The sequence below is a fragment of the Sparus aurata genome, chromosome 3, assembly GCF_900880675.1.
Source record: "Sparus aurata chromosome 3, fSpaAur1.1, whole genome shotgun sequence".
NCBI lineage: Eukaryota > Metazoa > Chordata > Actinopteri > Spariformes > Sparidae > Sparus > Sparus aurata.
In genome coordinates, this window is record NC_044189.1 from 9,164,922 (window position 1) to 9,186,596 (window position 21,675).

The following is a 21,675-nucleotide window of genomic DNA, read 5'->3' on the forward strand; positions in this document are numbered from 1 at the left end:
GCGTAGTCGGAGAAAAAGCCTGCAAATTATTAAGTATTCGAAGGGAATGGTGGTGGGTGTTTCCGCTGCTGGGTTTTTTTCTGCTGGATGATTGTGTGCAAGGCGTGTGTGCGCCGGGTCCCGACTCAGAGCCTGTGTGCGTGTGTTTGTGCGCGCGTTGATGTTTTCATTTTTTCGGCTTGGATCGCGCCCCGTTTCCTCGCAGAGTCGGAGCGATCCCACTCGCTCCCTGCTCTTTCCTCGGGGCGTGTGGATAGTGAGAGGTATTAATGCAGAGGAGTGGTGGGAGGAAGGAGAGCGAGCGAGCTGGAGAGAACATGTTAGAATTGGTGGGGGGGGGATGGATGGATGGACAGAGGTGATGAAGGGTGGTGAAGGAGCTGGATGGACGATCGGAGGAGAGTGGGCGGACGGGGTCAGCGGCGGGAGCAATGCAGATCAACAGCGGGCAAGAGGAGGGTGGACGGGAGGAGAAGGCTCGGATCCAGATGGGAAGGCATTTTGGCAAGCGGCCTCCTCCCCTCCCCGACTGGCCCGCAACAGAAACGGCCAGCCATGACCCGTCCAGCCCTGCCAGGAAGAGATGCTAGTTTCATCTCTTCCAATAAAATCCCTCTCACTCACACGGCATCTTCGCTTCTTTCTTCCTCCCGGCCTAAACTTTCTTGCGTTGTTTCAGATAGTTCACCCTCTGATGTACTCTGCTTTTAATCAGCACGGTTCGACCGACTGCTCGGGCCTTACACGACCCCTATAGGGGGGGGAAAAAAAGGGAAAGGGAAAAATTCACACCCTCTCCTGTCCCAGTGGTTCTGAGTACATGTTGCCTCGGCGTAAGCTAGATTCGTCGTGTACCCCGAGTCGACCCCTGCGCGCGAGGACGACCGGCTGATGTGCCTAAGGCGGCAATGTAACAAGGACGTGGCGCGGCGGAGGGCACGGGAGGCGGGGGGGCAGCGCTCGCCGTGTGTGAAGCGAGGGAGAGGGAAAGAAGAGACAGAATAAGTATGTGTTGGTGGCAGAGGTCGAGAAAGGGATGCACCGCGTGTGCTTTTGTGTTAGTGAGTGTGTGTCCGGGAATGGGGAAGCCAGAACGGTGAGGTCACAGGATTTCTTAATAAGCTCAGTCAAGCACGCAGAGGCCTCCACAATGCTGAACCAGGACGCCAGGAGCCCTTTCTTTTCTTTTTTTTTTACGAGACATTTGTTCCAGGAAAAAGGGTCTGACGATACTCGATGACTTGAGTGCGTAATTCTTGGGTGAGAGATGTGTGAGCTTGTCATTTGAAGCTGGGAACGGACGCCAAATGGAGGGCTGAGTAAAAGCACTGTGGTTGAAGCTGTGTCATCTGGAGCTCTGCCGTGTATCTTGTGTTGTATGCCTCCGTTGTAGTCTGCTAATTAACTATAAGCTTATCCCATATACATGCTTGTGTATTTATCCGCGGGTGAAAACGGTCCTCAACAAAAACACAATTTTCTTCAGTTCGAGTGACATTTAAAAGAAACTACAGTGCCCAGCTTTTTAAGGAAGTAATTAAGGCCAAATCCCAATAAACCCCTTGACCCTTACACTTACCTTTAGGGGGAGGGTGTCCTGATTCTTGTTAGGATATAGAGTTTGGGCTACATGGCCAAAGCTCCTGGGTACTGCTCATGGGTGCACGGCTTACTAATGTTAGCCCGTGTTTGCCTTTACCTCGCTAGTGGCCCCAGGTTTATGAAACAGTGTTCTTTTTAATGTGATCGATTGGTGACGTATTGCGAGGGCTATTCCTTTACACCTCCGAGAAATAAATGTTACTTGCATTGCGATGAAACCAGGATTGCCGCAGTAAAGCGCGAGAAATCACCAATGTTGGAGGCGGCACAAGGAAATATCCGGTCGCGTCTGTTTACGTAAAAGCCAACGACTACCGCTCATGTCATGTGAGGGTCTCGAAGGGTCGTCCTTGTTCATAGGGAGAGATTTCAACCGCTACCCCTTCAAACTCTGTTTTGCGAGGCAAGTGAGCCCTCGAGGAGGGGTCAGGGTAAAAACTGGAAATGGGGCTGCCAGGAAACAATTTGAAGGATTGTATTTAAGATGTATTTTCCCCTGATGGAATTCTCGAACAGCCTTACCATTTGATCTCGCCATTTTTACAACAATATAGAGAAACTCAATAATGAGCCGCTGTACTGTACAGAAGTAGAGAAATATCCCGGAGTAAATCACTGGGAAGCACGGCGCCGAGTCGATACTGCGTACAGTTTTTGGTTGTATGGAGAACAAGGACTTGAACCGTATAGTAATCACCGCAGCCTTATTCCTACAGCAGCGCTCCCAAAGCGAGGCCAAGTTATAAATACTGAGAGACGGGGTTATATTGAACCTCACACAGAGACACACCTACACTCACAGTCCACTTCGGCTCGCCTCCCAGCCATAAAGGAGCTCCAAGTGAGGAGGATGTCAGCCAAACAGGAAAAAGCAGGGATTGAGTGAAAAAGAAAGCGGGGAAAAAAAAAAAAAAAATGCAAAGGGAGGAATGGTGCTGCAAGCGCTTCAGGGGAAGGACAAATCGATACGCTCACACACATAACACTCCCACGCACCAGCTAAATAATGCTGCTAGTTTGTCTTTCCTTCTTCCTCGGTGACCTCGGTCATCCTCGCATGCTGGGTGGAAGAGTTTATTCTTGTTTTGCAAAATTACAGATTTTTCAAACAAAAAGTTTTCTGTAAATTGTGTTTACAAGACCGCTCCTGCCTGCTTTCACGCTATTAAAAAGCTTTTTTATTAGCTTGCCAGCCCTCTTGAAGGACTCATTTTCTTTGGCACCAAAGCCTCTGTTGTCCCAAATTGGCACTTTCAATCCGTTCCGTGTGCACATGCTTTGCTTGGAGAAACAGATCTCTGGTTACGATGTGACGGGGAAATTTTTGATCTCCAGCGCTCCGGCATGTCAAGGTCAGGAGCGTGGGCAGCGAATCAGACTACATTACAGCATCGATTACATCCCACCATCAGCGGTGCTGCAGCACATGCTGCTGCGAGTGTTATAAAGCGAGATGCATATGTTTAAGTGTTGCACAGTTTTAGCTCCAGCCGTGGTCAATGGCTTGTTGCTAAGTTACTTGACTCGGTGCCAGGGTTTATTTTGATAATTGGCCTTTTCCCTCGCAGCGCCGGTAGCGAGGCAGCGAGAGTGGAACTTTGATTCTCTCAGCAGCTGCATCTGAATTTTTCCAAGATCGAGGCGGCGTTGTTTACAATGCTGCCCTGTTCCAAAGAACCTCTCCGACTGTGGCCCAACATGTAAGCCCAGATTTGGACGACGCAACTGAGCCCTCATTATCCCGCTGACAAGTGGTCCGCGTGAAGCATTCAGTCAGCCCTCATCAGTCGCTGAAGGAAGATGTGCTTAATTTTCCGGCTAAATTCTTCCGGTCATATACTCGTGAATGAATACCACATGAGCTGATACCAATGATTATTTACCTCACTGCAGGCTGTTGGCAAAGCGGGCGCAAACTCTGCTGCTCATTCTCGTTAGCGGGCCTCGACGCAGCAACCGTGCAGTTACACGGCAATGAAAGTTAAATGGAAAAACAAAAGGATCTGGCATAGACGACTGGTAGACAGCTTACACTGAAAATCCAGATGCTGTTAAAGTCCCCTGATTCTGATATGTAGTTTATTTTGCCTGTTGTATTTTCCAGTTTAAGCTGTATTTTTTTTCCCGGCATTGCAAGTCTTTCCTTTGCTCCCAGCGGGGGTAAATTATTTTAATCAGCACGAAGGCAAAATCTCTGTCTTATGTAATATCTCTCTAGAGGTGGCGGAGAAACACTTGTCGAATGAAGCAGCAGCAGCAGCAGGGATGTGGATGTGCAGCCGGTGCGAGTGTGAAACAGGCCGCTTTAACTGGACCGCCTAGTGTCAGCGTTTGATTGTAACCAGCGCCGATGGCCGCTGCAGTGTGTGTGTCGGCCCGCTTTACCCAAATTATGACAAGCACCGCGGTTGTCCGCGCAGCAAATTTTCACATCAGCGCCGCTGCCATTATGCCTCTGGTTCGTCCGACGAGTCCTTCTTAACAGTAATTTATGTTCTACTCATGTGTAATGCAGTGGGATGACAGTGTCTCCTCCATCACGCAGTGAGTGCATAACTCTGTGCTTATTGGCTGCATGTCAAAACCCACAATTCATTTAGCCTAACGCCGCTGGATATTTTTTTAAGGGAGACTTTGGGGTAATTTCTAGCTGTGGAGTAAGTCGGGCCATCTCCAGCCCAATTGTGAAGTGTGTGTGCGACCAAAAGAAGCCAAAACATGTTGTTTTCCTCACCCTAACCATGTCCCTAAGCATCCTTTCTACACAGGTGCAGCACTGAAATTGAACTTAAAGAAATGTAAAGTTGCAACATCACGGGAAACGCAGTTGTAACGCCTGGCGATGGAGTTAACCCTCGTAGGCTTGACGTGATGACAGTGAACGCGTCACGGTGTCGACGGTCTTAAGTCCTTGAGTGCACAGTCGGGAGGGATAACATTTGGATTCATGAGCCGCCGTGCCAGTGTGTCAATAACTGCAATTTCCTCCTGTCTCTGGAAAGCCTCCACTGGAGTAATGAGGGGTTTGTGAGACTTAACTTGAAAAGTAATGAGTCAGGTAGTTCATAATGGCGCTTTTTATTGCTCACCCTAAGGTTTTACACCGGCACAACGACAAAAAATGAAATACACAATCTAGATTTAGGGGGTTTGGCTTAAAACCTGATTTTCTTTTTTTTTTTTTTTTTTATGGAGCAAATAAACGAGGGGAAAACCTGCGTCGCACAACGTGTTCTAACCGCACCGACAGCTGCTCCATCCAAATACGTGCGCGTGGAATGCTCACCCGCCATCTTTAAGTACAGTCCAACTGCTCGGCGTCTCTCCCACCACCTGCTCGTCTACTTCTCCTACCTGCCTCGCGCTGAATCTCGCTCTCCACCTCTCCGCCTGCATTAGGCGACGGATGGTGACAACACCGAGCGAGGCGGTAAATAATACGGCAAAGTGGGTCTCGGAACGTCTGTCGCGTCTGCTTGGGCAGCATGATTCTTTTCGTTTTAGGCAGTCGGGGCCTCTGTTAGGCACAGGTTATTAGCTCCTCTCTGCCCGGCAAATAGGCTGCCGTGTCAGATGCGCTTCCCCCCCCCCACACCCCCCACACCCTCCGCCTGAGACCGCCGTCGACGAGGACACACACACGTTGACATGCACACTGGTAAAGAAGTGTGTGTGCATGGAGCGATGCACACATGCGATGTTATGCTTTCTGAGTCACTTAACTCGATGACTCACCGTCTGGTTCAGTCCGTCTCCGCATGCTACAGCGTCTGGACCATAATTCCCATGCTAAGGCCTCGGTGGAGTTTTCTGAAAGTTGTGTGTTTTGTGTGTGTGTGTACATGCCAGAATAAAGACTGCACTCAGAGCAAAGTGAAGCCTCAAACAGCCATTCATAAAAGTCAGACTGATGGCTGGTCTGCGAACCTTTCAGGAGATGGTTGGAGGGCTCAGATCGGAGTGTGTGTCAACGCTTTTTTTTTTTTTCTCCAGAAAACGGGAACAAAAGTTGTAACAGACCAAGAATATTTCACTTTCTCTCGTCTCGCGCCAACCCCCCCCCCCCTTCATCTCTTCCTTTCACCGTCCCTTAATTGCTTGACTTCTATCCCCCCGACTCGACTCCTCATGACGCCATCTCGCATGTCTTAATTAAACGGCTGCTTAGAAAGAGGAAGGCACTGAGTGAACGAGGGGATGAGTGTGTGTGTGTGTGATGGCGGTGGTGGGGATTAATGAAAGAAGAGTCCGTTAATTACACAACAAGGTCAAGGCCGCTTTACCTTCACAGCTTAATTGCGGCCCCTGATTGTGTTGCGAGGCCTCATTTTTAATTCGAGCAGCAGGCGGACTAAACTACGTTAATTGTCCGTAAAGTGTGGTTGCGCGTACGCGTTTATGTCGGAGTGTGCGTTAAGGTAACAAGTGTGTGTTTTATTGGGCAATCCATCAGCTCATCCTCGACAGTGAAATATCAGGGCAGGGTTTACGGTGTTTCAAGGAAACTCGTTTGATGAAAGCACAGGTGCGAAGGTGCCGTGTGTGTTTATCGCGCCTGTGTTTATATTTGTTTACGTACAAACACCAATTATGAAGAATTTCTTGTGAAAATGAAATTTTTGCAGCGCAATCGCTCCGCTGTGTTTTTTTTTTTTCTTTTCAAACTTTTTTCAAAGAGCTCCCGGTGCATAATCAGCAGCTCATTTTCATTCTCCGTATTTTTCTCCCCTTTTTTTATCACGGGAAGCAATTTCTGAGCTGCGATTGTCGAGGGGGAAGACCTTTTTGACTGTAAACTGTAGCAAACTGGAGCGAGAAGCGGTAGTTTTTGGATGCCGGGAGACGTGAAAGATGAGGTGAAGATAAGGTTAAATGATCTTCCTTTTTTAAAAATAATTTGGTATTTTTTGGGGACGTGAATGACGAGCCTTACACATTTTTTAACGCTGGTTTTTCTGTGTTTGTATATGTGTGTTTTGATCCCTGACACGGAGCTCAGCCGGTAAACCCAGTGGCGGGGGGGGGGGGGTGTTTGAGGATCGGCCCACCTCATCCATCTCCTTGATAGACCAACTGTTCCTCATCACGTGGGGTCTCGTGCACACACACACACACTTTCACACATGCACACGACCTACACACCCCTCTAAAAATATTCTAACTGTCGTATGCTGTGACCGTGACTCCCCCCCTGCCAGTGAAAACACTTAATCAGCCTTATGGTCCAAGTTGACCCCCTGCCACTATCTTCATCCATCTCTTCACGCGCTCAGCTTTTTAATAACTTTGGATCAGGGTGATGAAGAGGGATTAGATTTGATGGTCAGCTGAACACAGGACTGTGCGGTGTAGAAATCGCGCAAATATTATTGTTCTTCAGCAGCCAGAAGTGTGCTTGGAACGTCTGAAACCAATGGGTGGTAGCATGTATTTAGAGTCGGTCTGTCCTGCCTTTTTATGTCTGTTTTCAGACAGGTTGGGAAAAAGCCAGATTCCTATTGCTATTAGGACAAACCTATGGAACCGCTTCACTCCATTGAGCCAGATAAAATGACTGGCTTTTCTTTTATATTGGCAGATTATATTGAATGAGAAGCATCGAGAAAGAGGAGTCTTAACATTATCTATTGCTTCAGAATCAGTGCAGTTTGACACATAAGAGATGTTTTGGGAAGCCAAGCGCAGTACCTCCTGAAATCACTTGTTTGTGTATGCATGAAAAGGAAAAAAAATATATTGATTTCCCATTCTCCCTGGAGAATGTTCACTGACATCTGACCTCGCAGCCTCGGTTCATACGTACAGGTTAGATGTCAGATACGGGTCAGGCTGGTGAACCGGTGTGGCTCTCATCGTGTTTGCCGGTATGTGCATGTTAAAAAAACAAATATGCAGGGCTCAAAAAATATATGACTGAAGAAGTGAGCCGAATGCTCAGTTTGTCAAGAAATAATAAAGTCATGAAAAAGTAAACACCTGTATGATGTAACCCAATTGCAATACAATACCTCTGCATTAAGAAGCGCCTCGCTCAGAACGTCCAGATTCCGTTGCCTCGGGTTGTTTGTCTCGACTGGTTGCGTTTTGAGTCTGCACCCCGTGGTTGCGATCCGTCGGATGGCATATTTTGTCTCTCTTCATTCACACATTTGGAAGAGCAGAAATCACGGAGACACCTCACAAAATACTGCAAACCAGCTGAACGACACGATGGGCAAAAATAACCACAGAGGCGCATTAAGTACTGCAGTGTTTCCCACACGTAGACTTCAATTTCACCGGATGCCCAGGTATATTAACGGGCGTCCAATTGTATTTTGCAACCAATTTTAGCATTTGGTACTTAATTTTTTTGTATCTGTCAGGGAGAACGACACCATCAGAGATCGATTAACTAGTGGACAATCTTGGTTGTCCCCCCTGTAAACACACCGATTGCGATGCCACCTCAAGAAACTTGAGTGCACCTGGTTGTTGTAATGTCGATTTTGGGCGACTTTATAAAAGATTATGCCGACGAGTAAAGGAGATAACACTGCTGAGAGAGAGAGAGAAAACAGAAAGGAGAGGCGAGCAAGTGTGCGACAATATGATTAAGGCAACCCTGCGTAACGTAGGCAAACTCTTGAGGTGGTTTTAGAGGAGAGATTGAGCTTTGAGTCTAATTCCAGGTTGTCAAATACCAGTTTACTACCTCAAAATATTCAGTTTGTTGTGTTTAAATCAGGCGTGTACGACAATGTAAAGGATTTCTAGTATAAGCAAATGGTTTTCTCCGCTCTCGGTAGAATCTGTCAGGAAAAAACTCTTTGCATCTAGAATACGCACCTCTAATCCGTCATCTGCAGTGGATCCTCAAACACACACATTAGGCCCTAATATGTAGTAAAAGATGCACACCGCCCCCATAAAGACACTCATATACATAATTACACTTCATAAGTACACAGAGATATGCACCTTCTCCATCCTGCTCCCCTCTAAGTGACTCTAATAGGTGTGTCTTCCCGGGTTGGAGAGCTATCTGATTACCCTTGACCTCCTCTTCTCGTTTAACAATAGGACAAGATGCTACATTGAATGAGCTGCTCTGCTGTTCCCCCCCCCCCCCCCTCCGTTCGTTCTCCTCCTCTCAGCTGTACTTAAGGATACGCAACAGCAGCAGCTCATCCGTCTGAACTCTCGGGTGTCAAATTTATCAGGCCAATTTGTCCATATCTGGGTCACAGTCTTTATGAAAATGGCTGATTCGGATGAGGCGAAATGAAAACGGGAGTGTCATTAGCAGGCCGAGGCTCATTCAAGCTCGCAAGCCCAGATTTGAATAGCTGATTTCGCGAAAGGAATCAAATGAAATCGGCGTGTCACAACAGACTCCAGGCCGGAGATTATGCCTGTTAATTTCCATAACGCGCACACACACACAATCGAGGGGTCTGTAAGCAAACAAACTCCCGTCTACTCCCTGACGCTTCCACCACCAGCGAATGTGATTAGCTCCTCGGTTGCATGTATTATTAATTTTTTAGGAAATGTAAAATCTAGGCGTATGTGTCGCAGCGAATCAGGCTCTGAATCGACTGTAGCAAACAATATTTTCAGGATTGCTCACTGTTTTCTTTGTCTGACAGCTCTAATTTTGTGTCGGCGCACAAATATTGGCAGCGTTGTCACATACAGAAACCCTCGCAGTAGAGACGTACCGCAGACGCGCACTTGATGCGTTTTTATACACGAGAAATTGGAAGTAGTGAGGAATTGCATTACGCGTTGCCGTCGCAAATGGGGGGAGAGATGTTAGTGTCTAAAACGCTGCTGTGTGTATAACCTTCGGCAGCATTACCAATCAATATTACTTCTCTTACCTAAGCTTATCTTCGCTCTCGGTTCTGAAGGTGGAATTGTGTTTTGGTGAAGTATGACAGGCGGGAGGGAGAGACGGGCACACGCACACACAAACGCACATCGGGCAACGCGTGCGCGGCGGCATGACTGTTGAGAAAGAGCGGAACATTGAATCTCATTTCGCGAGCGCTCGACCTGAAATTGCCTGACATTCTCATGCAAACACGTCTGCTGAATCGCGGCTGATACGCTTATAATGTAAATGACTGGGATGCTCTCCCTGCTTTTTTTTTTCTTTTTTTTTTTGCTCAAACGCATACACTTACTCACACCCAAACACGTAATCCGTCACCTGAACATTAACTGAACTGGTATCTTTTTTCTCCGAGCTGTTTTCCCCCGTGTAGGCTGGGTGTGTGCAGCAAAGGAGTTAAGGACTGTCCATCTGGATGCGATGGTGATGGTGATGATAGTGGGTATCAGTGGGACGTGAAGGCTGAGAGCCTGCCAATCAGTGTCATCTCTCTCCCCCAAATATCGTTCCTTTGTGTCCATCAGGGGAGCCATTTCTTGTGTGATTTTGCGGCGTTGGGCCTGCGTAGGCACCTAGGCCCTTCTGTGTGTGTGTGTGTGTGTTTGCTTACTCCACACACACGTGCAGCTGCATGCAGGTGCCACGTTACTTTGATAGGCACGGACAAAGATAAAATGCCTGTGTGGGTTAGCTAAATAGAAGCCATCCATCACACACGTGGCGAGAAAACAAAAAAAAAACAAAAAAAACACTTCAACACGGTGACCGCTGGGCAAGGTTGCAGGTCCCGCAACTCGGGGTCTGGTGATTGAGTAGAGGTTCGAATGAGGTCCAAAGTTAGGCTCGGAAAGAACGAGGTCAGAGTTTGATGGTGTGGCGATAGGACTGTGTGTTTTGTGTCTTTTATTTATCTAGTTGGTTAGTGGTTAACAGTGGACACCGTAGATTGAATTTAAAGATAGATGACATCTTCCCGCTCTACAGAAATAAGGCTACGGGTGCTACAGCCTTGTGCCGGTAAGGGTATTTAGAGCCAGTAGTGAATAGGTGTTAGAACGATTGGTAGCGAGGGTTTACCCATACAATTATTGGCAGGTCGCAAACACATTTTCACTGTGCAAACAGCCACCGACTGTATCAGGGTTTATAAACACTACGCTTGTTAAGCCAAAGCAATTTGCCTGGAGCCGACGTGACTGGGCTGATCGGCCTGAAAACAAAAAAGCTATTTAAAAGCAAACTTAACAGAAATTTGAACACTCTATCGTTCATCAGGTTGATGAGAGCCATTTTCATCTCTTGTTTTGTTAACGTGAACACTGCAGTCAGCCACCAGGGGGTGATCAGGATCTCATCATAGTGTCCATCTATATACAGTCTGTGTTGGAGACAGAGGCCGTGTCCGAGATCACTAACTACCCAATATGTAGCGGGTTAGCTATTTTGTAGCGCTGTTCAAATGCATGCCAAGATTTATTATACATGATTGTTGGCTCACAGTATCCCACAGTGCATCGTGAAATGTTGGGAGCGACTGACGGTCACTAACACAAGCATTATATACCATCATGGAGGGGTAAAAATGACGTCGGCGCTGTCCAAAATTGTATTTTCATTTGACCAATGAGCTCATTATACAGTCTGCTATATATACCTCCCTATAGTTAGTAGGGAGCAGTGAAAGAGTGGGTGATTTCGGACAAGGTATGCCTCCTGGACCACAAGGTCTTGGGGATATCCAATACAATGACTGCCTCTGGTCAGGGTCAATAGTTTTGCACTTTATTAACTTTTAATCATATTAAGTTTTTATCACAATTCCAAGATGGGAACCAGTAAATTGTTCAGCCGATGCTAATGTCCTGATGAGGCTGAGAGGCTTCATGCCAGAGCTGCTGATGTGCCAATCGGGGCGAAGAACTTGAGGCCCAGCCCGCGATGATGATGCATGTGACTGAGCTGATGATGTTCCAATGAGGCAGCGAGGTGACACTGAACCCCGGCCGTATCTTTACACTGCCAACTGCCTTCGTAATGCTGCCGAGAATATATTTGCATAGGATTATCTGAATGTAAAGACTCTCTCTAAAACCTTGCGCATATGACGAAGAACAAAAAGCAGGTTAGTCATGAATTCAATCCCGGAGACAATGTGTATCCTTATTCCGGCCCACTCCGGGAAGAGAACAACAGCTTAATACCTGAGATGTAAATGAACAGCGCATTCATGTGTCTGCGAGACGGGCAGGAGAGAAAAGGGGGGGAAGGCGATAATATCCTGAAATTGTCTCCCCTCGCAGTCTTTTGTTCCGCAGCCTCTGATAAATCCTGTGAAAATGATGGCTGGAGCAAAAAGTAGGGATGGCGAACAATAGAGGAGAGAAAAAGGAGATGGAGGGAGAGATGGAGGGAGGGAGGGAGGGTGGGTGAGAGCAAACATTATAGAGGGATGGCGGGGGGGAGCGAGCAGGGGGTGGGGGCATTTGGCAGAGAGCAGAGCTGATAGCAGTCAAGAGCTATTTGAGAAGATGAGATGGGAGAAAAGGTAAACGTCAGAGTGACACAGGTATTAGAGGAAACACTGGGAGAGAAGAAGAGGAGGCTCTGTCAACAGCCCGTGACTGACAACTGTGTGTGTGTGTGTGTGTGTGTGTGTGTACGCTGCGTTATGTATGTCAGATCCTCGGCCTGGTGACTCACTGTGTTTTCATAAAACACAGATATGCATCCTCCGTCCATCTGTCAGATCTAATCGTGTGTACGCATACGGGAAAAAATACATTTGGTTATTTATAGCGTCATTTAAGACGTGTTGGGAATACACTACACGCCATTATACCAGCTATGAAATTGGCGGTTGATGGGTTTCTTAGAGGGACAGTTTACCCCAAAATTAAAAAAAAATATACACACAAACTTTTTCCTACCTGTAGTGCCTTTTATTCATCGTGTTTTATTTGGTGTGGGTTGCCAAGTTTTGAAGGTAACTTCGTGGCTCTCCGCCAAATATGAAAAAAAAACAAAACCTTTGAAAAAAACTCAACAGCAATGTCTCTTCCAGAAATCACGACCCTGTAGCTCAGTAGAATCCTTGGGCCTTTTTTTGAGAGCAGTTTCATGTAGGAGGTCTTTTATTCCTACAGAACTCAACCACATCTGCTGGATGGATCGGCACAGACAATCAAATGACGTCCCTCCAGCGCCACCCTCAGGTCAAAATTCAACTTTTTAGTCGTTAGCAAAGTGGGTAAAACTGCAGGCTTTGCTATATTACAACGGCGAACCTGTATAATGGCTCAACCATTCACATATCCAATCTCCCACTGATGGAACAGCCGTGGGAGCATTATTTCTATATTTATTTTCTTGCCCAAAGATAATCAGACATGCAGCCAGAGGCAGCAATGGAACCACTTGACCCTCCTATCAGAGCAGCGGTCCCCTGCCTTTTATGCACCACGGACCGGTTTCATGTAAGACATTATTTTACGGACCGGGGGTCTTTGCAAAGTAGCTCTCCGAAGACATTTGTTTTCCACTCGTTTCAGCTAGTTTGAGGGCTTATTTTTTGGGGGCGTACCGTGACTGAAACAGGTACGCGTCAAGCACGTCAAGGGAAACAAACGGATGTTATTAAAAGGGAATCCGTTTTTTCGAAATAAAACAACTTTCAGAGTGTGATCGTCAATTTAACCAAAATAAAATAACGTATAAGAAATAACGGCCGGTACCGGTCCGCGGCCCGGTTGTTGGAGGCCTGGTGGTTGGGGACCACTGTATGAGAGGATGTGAGCATGTTAGCACGCTGGTGTTAGCATTTAGCTCAAAGCATCCACTGTGCCCAACACGACCGCGAACTCCTTGTCCTGTTTGTGAGTTGTCCAAATATTCAGCTGTAATAGGTGTGTGTTATTTCGTAGTTTTCCAACAAAAAGCTGTAATGGATGTAAACGCTGAATCTCTCTCTGACGTATGTATCTGACTGAGAGTTTCGTGTTTTGATCCTCTCCCGGTTCAGGTGTGTGTGTGTCTGTCTGGATGGGTTGCCTTGTCTGTTCCTCTCCCTGCACCTTCTGTCTCACACAAACAGCACAGACCCGGCGCTTCTTTGCGCTGTGATGTAACACAACAATGGCTCTTTGTTGTGTCCGTTTTCTTCTTGTGATGTAACCGCTCCGCTCGCTGTTAAATGTTCTGTGTGTAAGTGTAGTACGCCTTGTGTGGAACAAAAAACAAAAAAAAAAAAAAAAAGCTGGTGAATACATCTGTGGGTGTTTACATTCACACGAGTGTGTGAAATTGTGTGTTTTTGTGTGTGTGTGTGTGTGTGTGAGCACTCGGCGTGTCGGGCAGAATTAGACATGTCTCCGGCGTTAAGCTCAAACACGGCGCCGCTGACATTAATACCCCTGGCGGCATTGTTCGCTAGTTATCCTCCTGTGTCTTCTGTGTGATGTCAGTCCGTGGTAACCGGGGCAGAACAGAGAATAAAAAATGATAAAGCAAAGCGTTGACCTGAATGGCACGGCTCAGAGCCTCCTCCTCTCCCCCCCCCAACCCGATTACACTGTGAGGCAGCAGCCAGTCAGTGGGTAGACCTGAATGAGGTCTTTACTTTGAGCTGATAGCAGGGATTTACGCTGTAATTCGGGTCTCGGTCGTATCTTCAAAAGCAGCTAGACGCGCGGACGGGTTATGACACCGCGTGTAGCGCCGGAGAAAATTGTTGTCTTGAGAAAAAGGCGGATCGCCGAAAGTGTCGAGAAATCACTGTTTTTCCCCATCAGTCAGGCCCGTGACAGCAGAGAAACCTGATGCCTGATTACTGACGATTGCATTCTCAACTATACGGACCCCGAACAAGAACGTTTTGGTGCGTTTCTATTTCATCTGTGCTCCTGAATCAGTAATTCATGCTCCAGATTTTACCGTTTGCGCGCTCAAATTAGGCTAGCAACTTGTGTTCTCTATTTAATAATTTGTGCGGAAAGGATTCATTCATTCCTGATCTCCATTTGCTGTCCTTTTTGGCATGAGACAGCTTCCTTTTTTCCGTCTCGCTCGCCACCCATGCCAAGCCACTCCTTGATGAAAACTATACAGGAGCTGTATGTCCATCAGTATTACAGATACAGTGCAGCGTATTACTGCGTATAAATATTTGGAGACGGTTCCAAAACCACAAAACAGACCTTCATGTGGCCGCTCGCACCTTGCTGAGTCCCGTGTTCACGTTTCACGGAGTAATCTGTTCTCTTATGAAGCTTTAAAGAGCCATTAACCGTCGCTCTGCAGCAGGGGGAAAAAAAAAACACGTGTCACTCTGATTTAAGAATGGACGCTTTCACGCACGTGGCCTAGCGGCGGCGACTTTATCAATCATTTATAGGGGACAGAACAAATCCCCTCGCAAGACTCGTTAATAATTCAGACGTTAACCTATGAAGATACTGTGTGTTTTCTGTGTTTCATTTCAGCAGCTCTACCTTGATCGAGCACGTTGAATGTTTCATTTTCGGCTTCCGCAGAAAAGAGGCCCCCCCGTGAAAGAGCAATGATGACAGAAACTCCAAATTTCCATTCTCTGTCCATTAAAGAACATGAGTTAGAGATGCAACAGAGGTTCGTAATGATGTTGAGGGTATGTGAAAGGAATCCCTTTAGACACACATAGGGATGTTTGCATGGCACTGGGGTTCAGTCCACCGCTTTGTTTCACAATGAACCACTTCAGTCTCAAAATGATAGTTTTGTAGTGACATCCGTGGTCCCAAGTGGATGAAACAAGCAGATTTTTATTAACCTCTCTGTCTATTCATCGATTGCCAACCATGACACTTCACACTTCTGTTTTTAAGCAGACAATTATTCCACAAATATTGAAAAGACTGCGATGGATTTTGTCAACAGGCAGGCATTCATGTTTCCCATCAGGAGGACTCAGAGAGATCCATTTTGGAATCCGCTCGCTTTTCATCTAACACCGAGGTCAAGATTGTAACGCGTTCAGTACTTCCATAAAATCTCATTCGTCCTGAAGGAGAATAACATTCCCGTCAGCCTCATCCCGTACTTTGTGTATAGTGTCAGCATTCTAACCAGCTGAATCACCAAGATCGCGACGATGGTAAACATCGCCATGTTGGCATTGTGTCTGTTGGCGTGTTAAAACGCGCCTTTGTGCCTAAGCCTCACAGATAGGCACTTCTCACCACTGATATTTGCTCAATCAATAGAAGGAAAAAGTGTCTTTGTGTCCGGGTGCTTTACGAGCTGTCAGAGAGAGCGTTTTCCATTCATTGTTTGACTTCTACTCAAGTCTGGGGATTCACACTGACAACCCTTCAAGCCCCCTTCTCCCCTAAGCTCCAGGATATTTCTAAATCTACTCTACATTTGGCCCCGGAGTTAATATCTTTAAACATTTTAGTTCTGGTCTAGAGTGGTCCAAATCCAATTCTCCTCAGCCTAAGAGTCCCATTATTTAGCTAATGCTCCCATTTTTTTTTTTTTTGGCGGTGGTGGTGTGTGTGTGTGGGGGGGTGTCTGGTTCCATCCCGTTGAGTCCAATTTCGACCGGTCCTCTCCAGTAAGACTCATCTGGGTGCCATTACGTCATCATTTCACAATTTTTTATAAATTTGATCCAACCTGAAACACTTAAACACACCAATCAGTCATTTCACTGCCACACGCCTCCCCGTCTGACCTGGAGATTCGTGTGTGTGTGTGTGTGTGTGCGCGTGTGTGTGTGTGTGTGTGTGTGTGTGCGGAGGAGACCTTGAAAACTGTTTGATGGTAATGAGAGTTCATTTTGTGGGAGTTAAAGCTGCCCACCAGCCGAAAGAATTAGCATCGGAATCAGCGTCAGCCGCACAGAGGACACTGATCTGAATTGGGGCTCTTTGAATTATTGATTTCCACCTGCTGGAATCACTTCCTGTCTCCCTCGTCTCTCTCGCCATCGCCTCTTTTTCAGCGCTTTTTTTCTGGTTTCACGTCTAACGTCTAATTGCCGTTTATCGTCTGTGTTTTTTTGTATTTGTACAAAAGTTAGGGGTTTTTTTTTGGTTTTTGTGTGCGTATTTGCGTTTATCTCCCAGTGGATGTGTCAACATAACAGCGGGGGCTAAGCTGTGTGTGTGTGTGTGTGTGTGTGCAAACCCCCCTTTGGTGATATTAATATTAATTAATGTGCGCTGTCAAGGAGGCAAAGAAACAATTCATTGCTCACATTTATTGTATTAAGTGCCTCATGATTTATTAATGGGCATGTTTAAGGTTAGAGAAAAAAGAAAGGAACGGGAAAATTAGAGAGAAGGGCAAACTATAAATTGATTCCTCCCACAAAGACAAAAGTCTATTAAAGTCATTTGTGAGCCCATTGAAATGTGGATTCTTTGGCCTTTTTATTCATTAGCTGGTGAAACTGTCCGGCGTGTCTCAATAGCGCCATTTTGATCATGAATATCTGGCTTTCATTTATCTGATTAGATGGATATCAAGTTTTATACCAACACCCACAGCTCGACAAGCCGGACTCGCGTCTTTGAGCGGTTCACGCGTGGCGATTTGGGGACACGGGAGAAGGCGCTGAATTGCAACTGATCTGGGGCTTTGTTGGCGATCTCCAAAAACCATCTTGTCTGAAGCCAGACCACCATTTTTTTCCGAACCTAACCGAGCAATTTTGGTGTCTAGATGTAGTAAAATGACATCACGATGCTAGCCAGTTGTTAATTATAGTTTCCATGACGATGTAAGGTCACCTGGCTTAAAAAGACACGCAAAAAAGTTTAAAATGCGTGGCACGAGATCCAAAATCTTCTTTAAAGGTTGGTGGTTGCGTATGATCCGACTATAGATGACCTCAGTCTCGATCGCCGTCACCGCTTCCTTCAGTGACACACATCTGTGTTTATCCGTCTATCCGTCCGGCTGAAGGAGTCCACTCTCCTCGTACATTACGGCGCGTCCCGTCTTTCTGTCTCTCACACGCCATCTGTCTGTCCGTCGCCGTCTCGCTTAACAATCTCTCGCAGCAGTTGGTCTCCCGCCTCATCCCCCCCCCCCCCTGCTTTATATGGGCTTGGCATGTCGCTGCATATCTATATTATTACACCTTGAAGGAATATGTCTCTATATGTGAGCGTGCGCGTGTGTGCGTACATGTGCTACCATGTTCCATTTAATCGAGGCTCCCTGTTGGCACCCGGGACAAATTGATCAGTTGGTTTGCCAGCTGTCCTGGCAGATCTCTCCTTCTGTCTCTCTATTTCTCAAACCAACCCCCCTCTCCCTTTTTTTGTTTTTTCTTTTCTCCCCAGCGCTCTCGTTTCTAGTTTAACTTGTATACCTTGGCAATGAAAGGGATGAAGAAGAAAAAAAACGCGTCTTCTAATAACTGGAGTGGTCTTCCTTATGAGCATCTTCTTTTCCCCCCCCCCTGCCGTTGGACGCATTTCAGAGATCCCACATTCTCCCATTGGCAGATGGCTGCCGGCCCGTTTTGACTGATGTGACCTTTGCTGGCACCGGCTGTTGGCGGTGGCCGTCGAATGATGCCTCGCTGCGGAGAATGATGGGCAGCGGGCGACGCCAAGCTTCTTTTGTTATCTGAGCTGCACATATTGTCTTGATACACCCCTATCATTAGACACACATTTCCGAGGTGGGCCGGCGAAATGTGTATCCACGCTGAATTGAGGAGATAAGTCAGAAAGAAACGCGGCCAGACACGAACATGGCTAGCCCGGCTTTTAAGCGTGATAGGTAGAAAATGCGAAACCCATTTCTCTTCTCATAGATCTATGCATAATTTCGCCTTGATTCGGGTGCTATTCACGCTTGATGTCCTTGGCGTGGCGAGGGAGGGATAGTGGCAGCACGGTCAGGAACAAAGAGAGTCTACTCCAGAGCTGCTCGATGGCGTGTGTGTGTGTGTGTGTGTGTGTTTTCTGTTATGTCCCCGTGCTTGGCTGTGCTGTGAGCTGAAAGCGAGAGGCTTTTCTCTGTGTAATGACAGATATTAGAAAGTCGATTACAAGGTTCTTACAGCCTCAGATACGCAACTCGCAGGCACACACACATGTAGACAGGCGCAGAAATACACACTCGCGTGCACACTCGCTGTAGCCGGAGCCAGGAGAGGCTGACAAGGCCCGCTAATCGATGTGTGATGGCAGGCCTTTTGTGCGCGCGTGTGTTTTGTTAGACCGGCTGAGTAAAAAAACGAGGCGGGATAACAGAGGCCCCGCTTCATTGCTATGCCCGCGTCTTGATGAACGTCCGTAAACCCCGAAGCATTCTGGGGACAGCAGCCTTTGTGTACGCGTCTCTGCACCCGCCTCGGATTGCCTCGCATCGAACGCAGGCCTGTCTCCCTCCTCTCTGCCGACTTCACTTAATTCCAGCGTGACACAGAGGTAGGAGACGTGTTCCAGCAATCCTCGAAAATCTGCGGCCATCCCTTCAGATGTTGTCCGCCGCTTGGTGTAATAAGAGAAAACAACACAAAATCAACTCACGAGATTAAATATATTACAGCTGACACAACCATTCACCGTCTAAATTACGTTTTCTCTCTTTTAGCCAACGCAGACTTAAGCTGGATTGCCTTGTTTAACTCATCTCAAAGCACATAAACCAGATTAAACTCACCAAAACAGCCTTGATTTGTCTTTCCGCAAAACAAATATGGCCGGCTGAAATGAATCCCTTTTTTCATCAATGAACATTCTGTTGGTGGATGAAATATATCTGGGCTAACATGCTATCAGCAGCTAGTTGCTACGACCAGTCATAGCTACAGAGCGAAGAGTAAGCAGCTGTTAGCAGTTAGCGGATAGGATTATGGATCCACTTCGAACATGGTTGTGGTGTGATTGCTAACATCGCTAACATTGGCTAACAATTTATTCAGCTCAGTTGGCTAGCTGGCTAATTGTAGCCACTCAGTTGGCACAACTTTGAATAAATCTTCTTGATTTTTTTGAATTGTATTTATTGTCTCGACTGCACCGTAGTCTTGCCTTGTGTTTTTTGTTCTCCAGTAGTGAGATGACACATTGACGTTTCGTCATACAGGAAATTGTTTGGGTTTCTTCTTTTTTCAGCCTTATTTTCATTTATCAGAAAAACTACTTAACAATGAACCTGGGTTGTCTGTCTTATCCGTCCACCCGTCAGTCGACGCATCTACCCTTCTAGCCACTTTCCCTAACGTGGGAAATTCACTCATGGAAAAAGGAAAGCCTGTTGGAGGTTGTGCGGGTTCCTAATTGGAGGAGAGAGGGTTAAATTAAGGGAATAAGATGAGAGGGGAGGATAAGAGACGGTGGGGGAAAGGCACGGCAACGCTAAGAAAAAGAAAAGCCAGGGAGAGTGTTAAAGGGATAAGAAAGACAGATGTGTTAGGAGCACAGGAAGAGAGCGAAGGAGAGTGAGAGAGAGCATACCAGCGCTGTTAGAGTCGACTAGAGTAGTTCAGTCTCAGATGAGGGGGAGAGCGGAGCGTCGAGTGCGAGCCGGCTCCCTGATTTCACACCCATTATCACCTGCTACAAAGGCACGGCGAGTGGAAAATGAAGCCGCATAGAGGGAGAGTGTAAAATAACCTGTTTTTTTATTCCGTGTGTTTACACGCCGCCCCGTCGTCACACACACACACACACCGCATTGATGAGCTCCTGTGTTACACGGTTGTGTATTCTCACAAGCCACGCAACGTAAGGTCACGGGTGCTTATCACCCTCGCCCGCGTTCTCACCTTCCTCACTCTCTCTTGTGTGTGTGTGTGTGTGCAGCAGTTGAGTGTCACCTACTGTAGAGGGAGATATTGGGAGGAGGGGTTGGGAAGCAATCAAATAAAGTGGGGAGATGTGGAGAACAATATTAAGTTTTGGGGGTTTTTTTTCTCTTTTTTTTTTTTTTTTTGCAGTTGTGTTCCTGCACACGCAACGCCTCGGCTTTGTTTTCTCGCGCTGCGCTGGTTCAGATCCAGCAGCAGCCTTTGATGCCATTCGCCAAGGCCACTGATCACACGTAATGCCAGAATTGTGTTTGTCAGATGGATTAAGCCGAAGTCTCCTCCGCTCTCTTCCCCCCCCCTTAATCATATCTTTTATCTTGTCTTGTACCTCCCTGTGGATTCACTTGCTTTCTGTTTTTTTCCCCCCGTTCATTCTTAATTTTCTCTCTTGTGAATTATAAGGGAGATTATGGGGCTTTTTTTTTTTTTTTCTCCTTCTTTCTCGGGGTTTAACGCGCTGCTAGACTTAGCGGAGAGTTTCTGTGCAAAGGGGGGGGAATTGGCTTTAAATTATTATAAGAGCTGAGGAATATTTCATAACCCTCCTTTTGTAGGGAGAACTTGAGGTTTCGAGTTTCTTTCGCGCGCGATTCATGTGTTTATCCCCTCTGGAAGTATTTGCCTTCACAAGTGGCTTCTTCTTGTTAACAAAAAAAAAGGAAAGAAAGAACTGTAAGATCATATCCAACACATCCTAATCTCTCTTTTTTGTTTTCTCCAGCGTGTCCCCCCGGCTCCTACAAGATGTCCTCCAGGCAGCAGGAGTGTTTTCCCTGCCCGGCCAACAGCGTCGCGGAGGATGAAGGATCGGTGGTGTGCGTGTGCGAGGAGGACCACTTCAGGACGCCCCTGGACACGCCCTCGGCGCCGTGCACAAGTAATAAGATCGCACGCTTTTATATTCCCGCCCGTGTGGCTGTTTTTTTCCCCGCATCATTTCATCTCGGCATTTTCTTGAATAATTTCCCGTTTGTGATCATTATCCCACCAACCCGTTGGAGTCTTTCGTATCTCCGCTCTTGGCCTCTTCATCCATAAAGACCGCTCTGCACCCCCCCCTGGTTTAACCCGTCCTTCACCCTGCATCCTTTCAACCGCACCCCCCCCTTTTCTCATCTCTTCACCTCTTCGTCTGACCCGCGCCCACCTCGTTTGGCTTCTGTCCCATCATCCATCCTCATTCTCCCGTCTCCGGGCTCCTCCTCATCACCCCATTTCCATGTCTCTCATCTCCACCGCCCCCCACCTTCACCTCTCCTTCACCTCATATCACTCCTCTAGTATTGTATTCCTGTCATATAGAGAAAAAAAAATCACCTAAGAACAGTTTTTGTGTTTATTCTAATCATCCCAGATTGTCAACCAGGATCAGGGGATTTATTTG

The 21,675-nt window shown here is 46.9% G+C and overlaps 1 protein-coding gene across 3 annotated transcripts in view; it reads left to right on the forward strand.

Moving 5' to 3' along the window:
- The window catches only part of epha10 (EPH receptor A10), a 170,953-nt gene that overhangs the window by 87,869 nt on the left and 61,409 nt on the right, over positions 1-21,675 (forward strand). For all 3 annotated transcript variants that reach the window (XM_030412556.1, XM_030412557.1, XM_030412558.1), the window contains exon 4: positions 21,013-21,168. In XM_030412556.1, the coding sequence (XP_030268416.1) occupies positions 21,013-21,168 (156 nt within the window). The remainder of the gene's footprint in view (positions 1-21,012; positions 21,169-21,675) is intronic.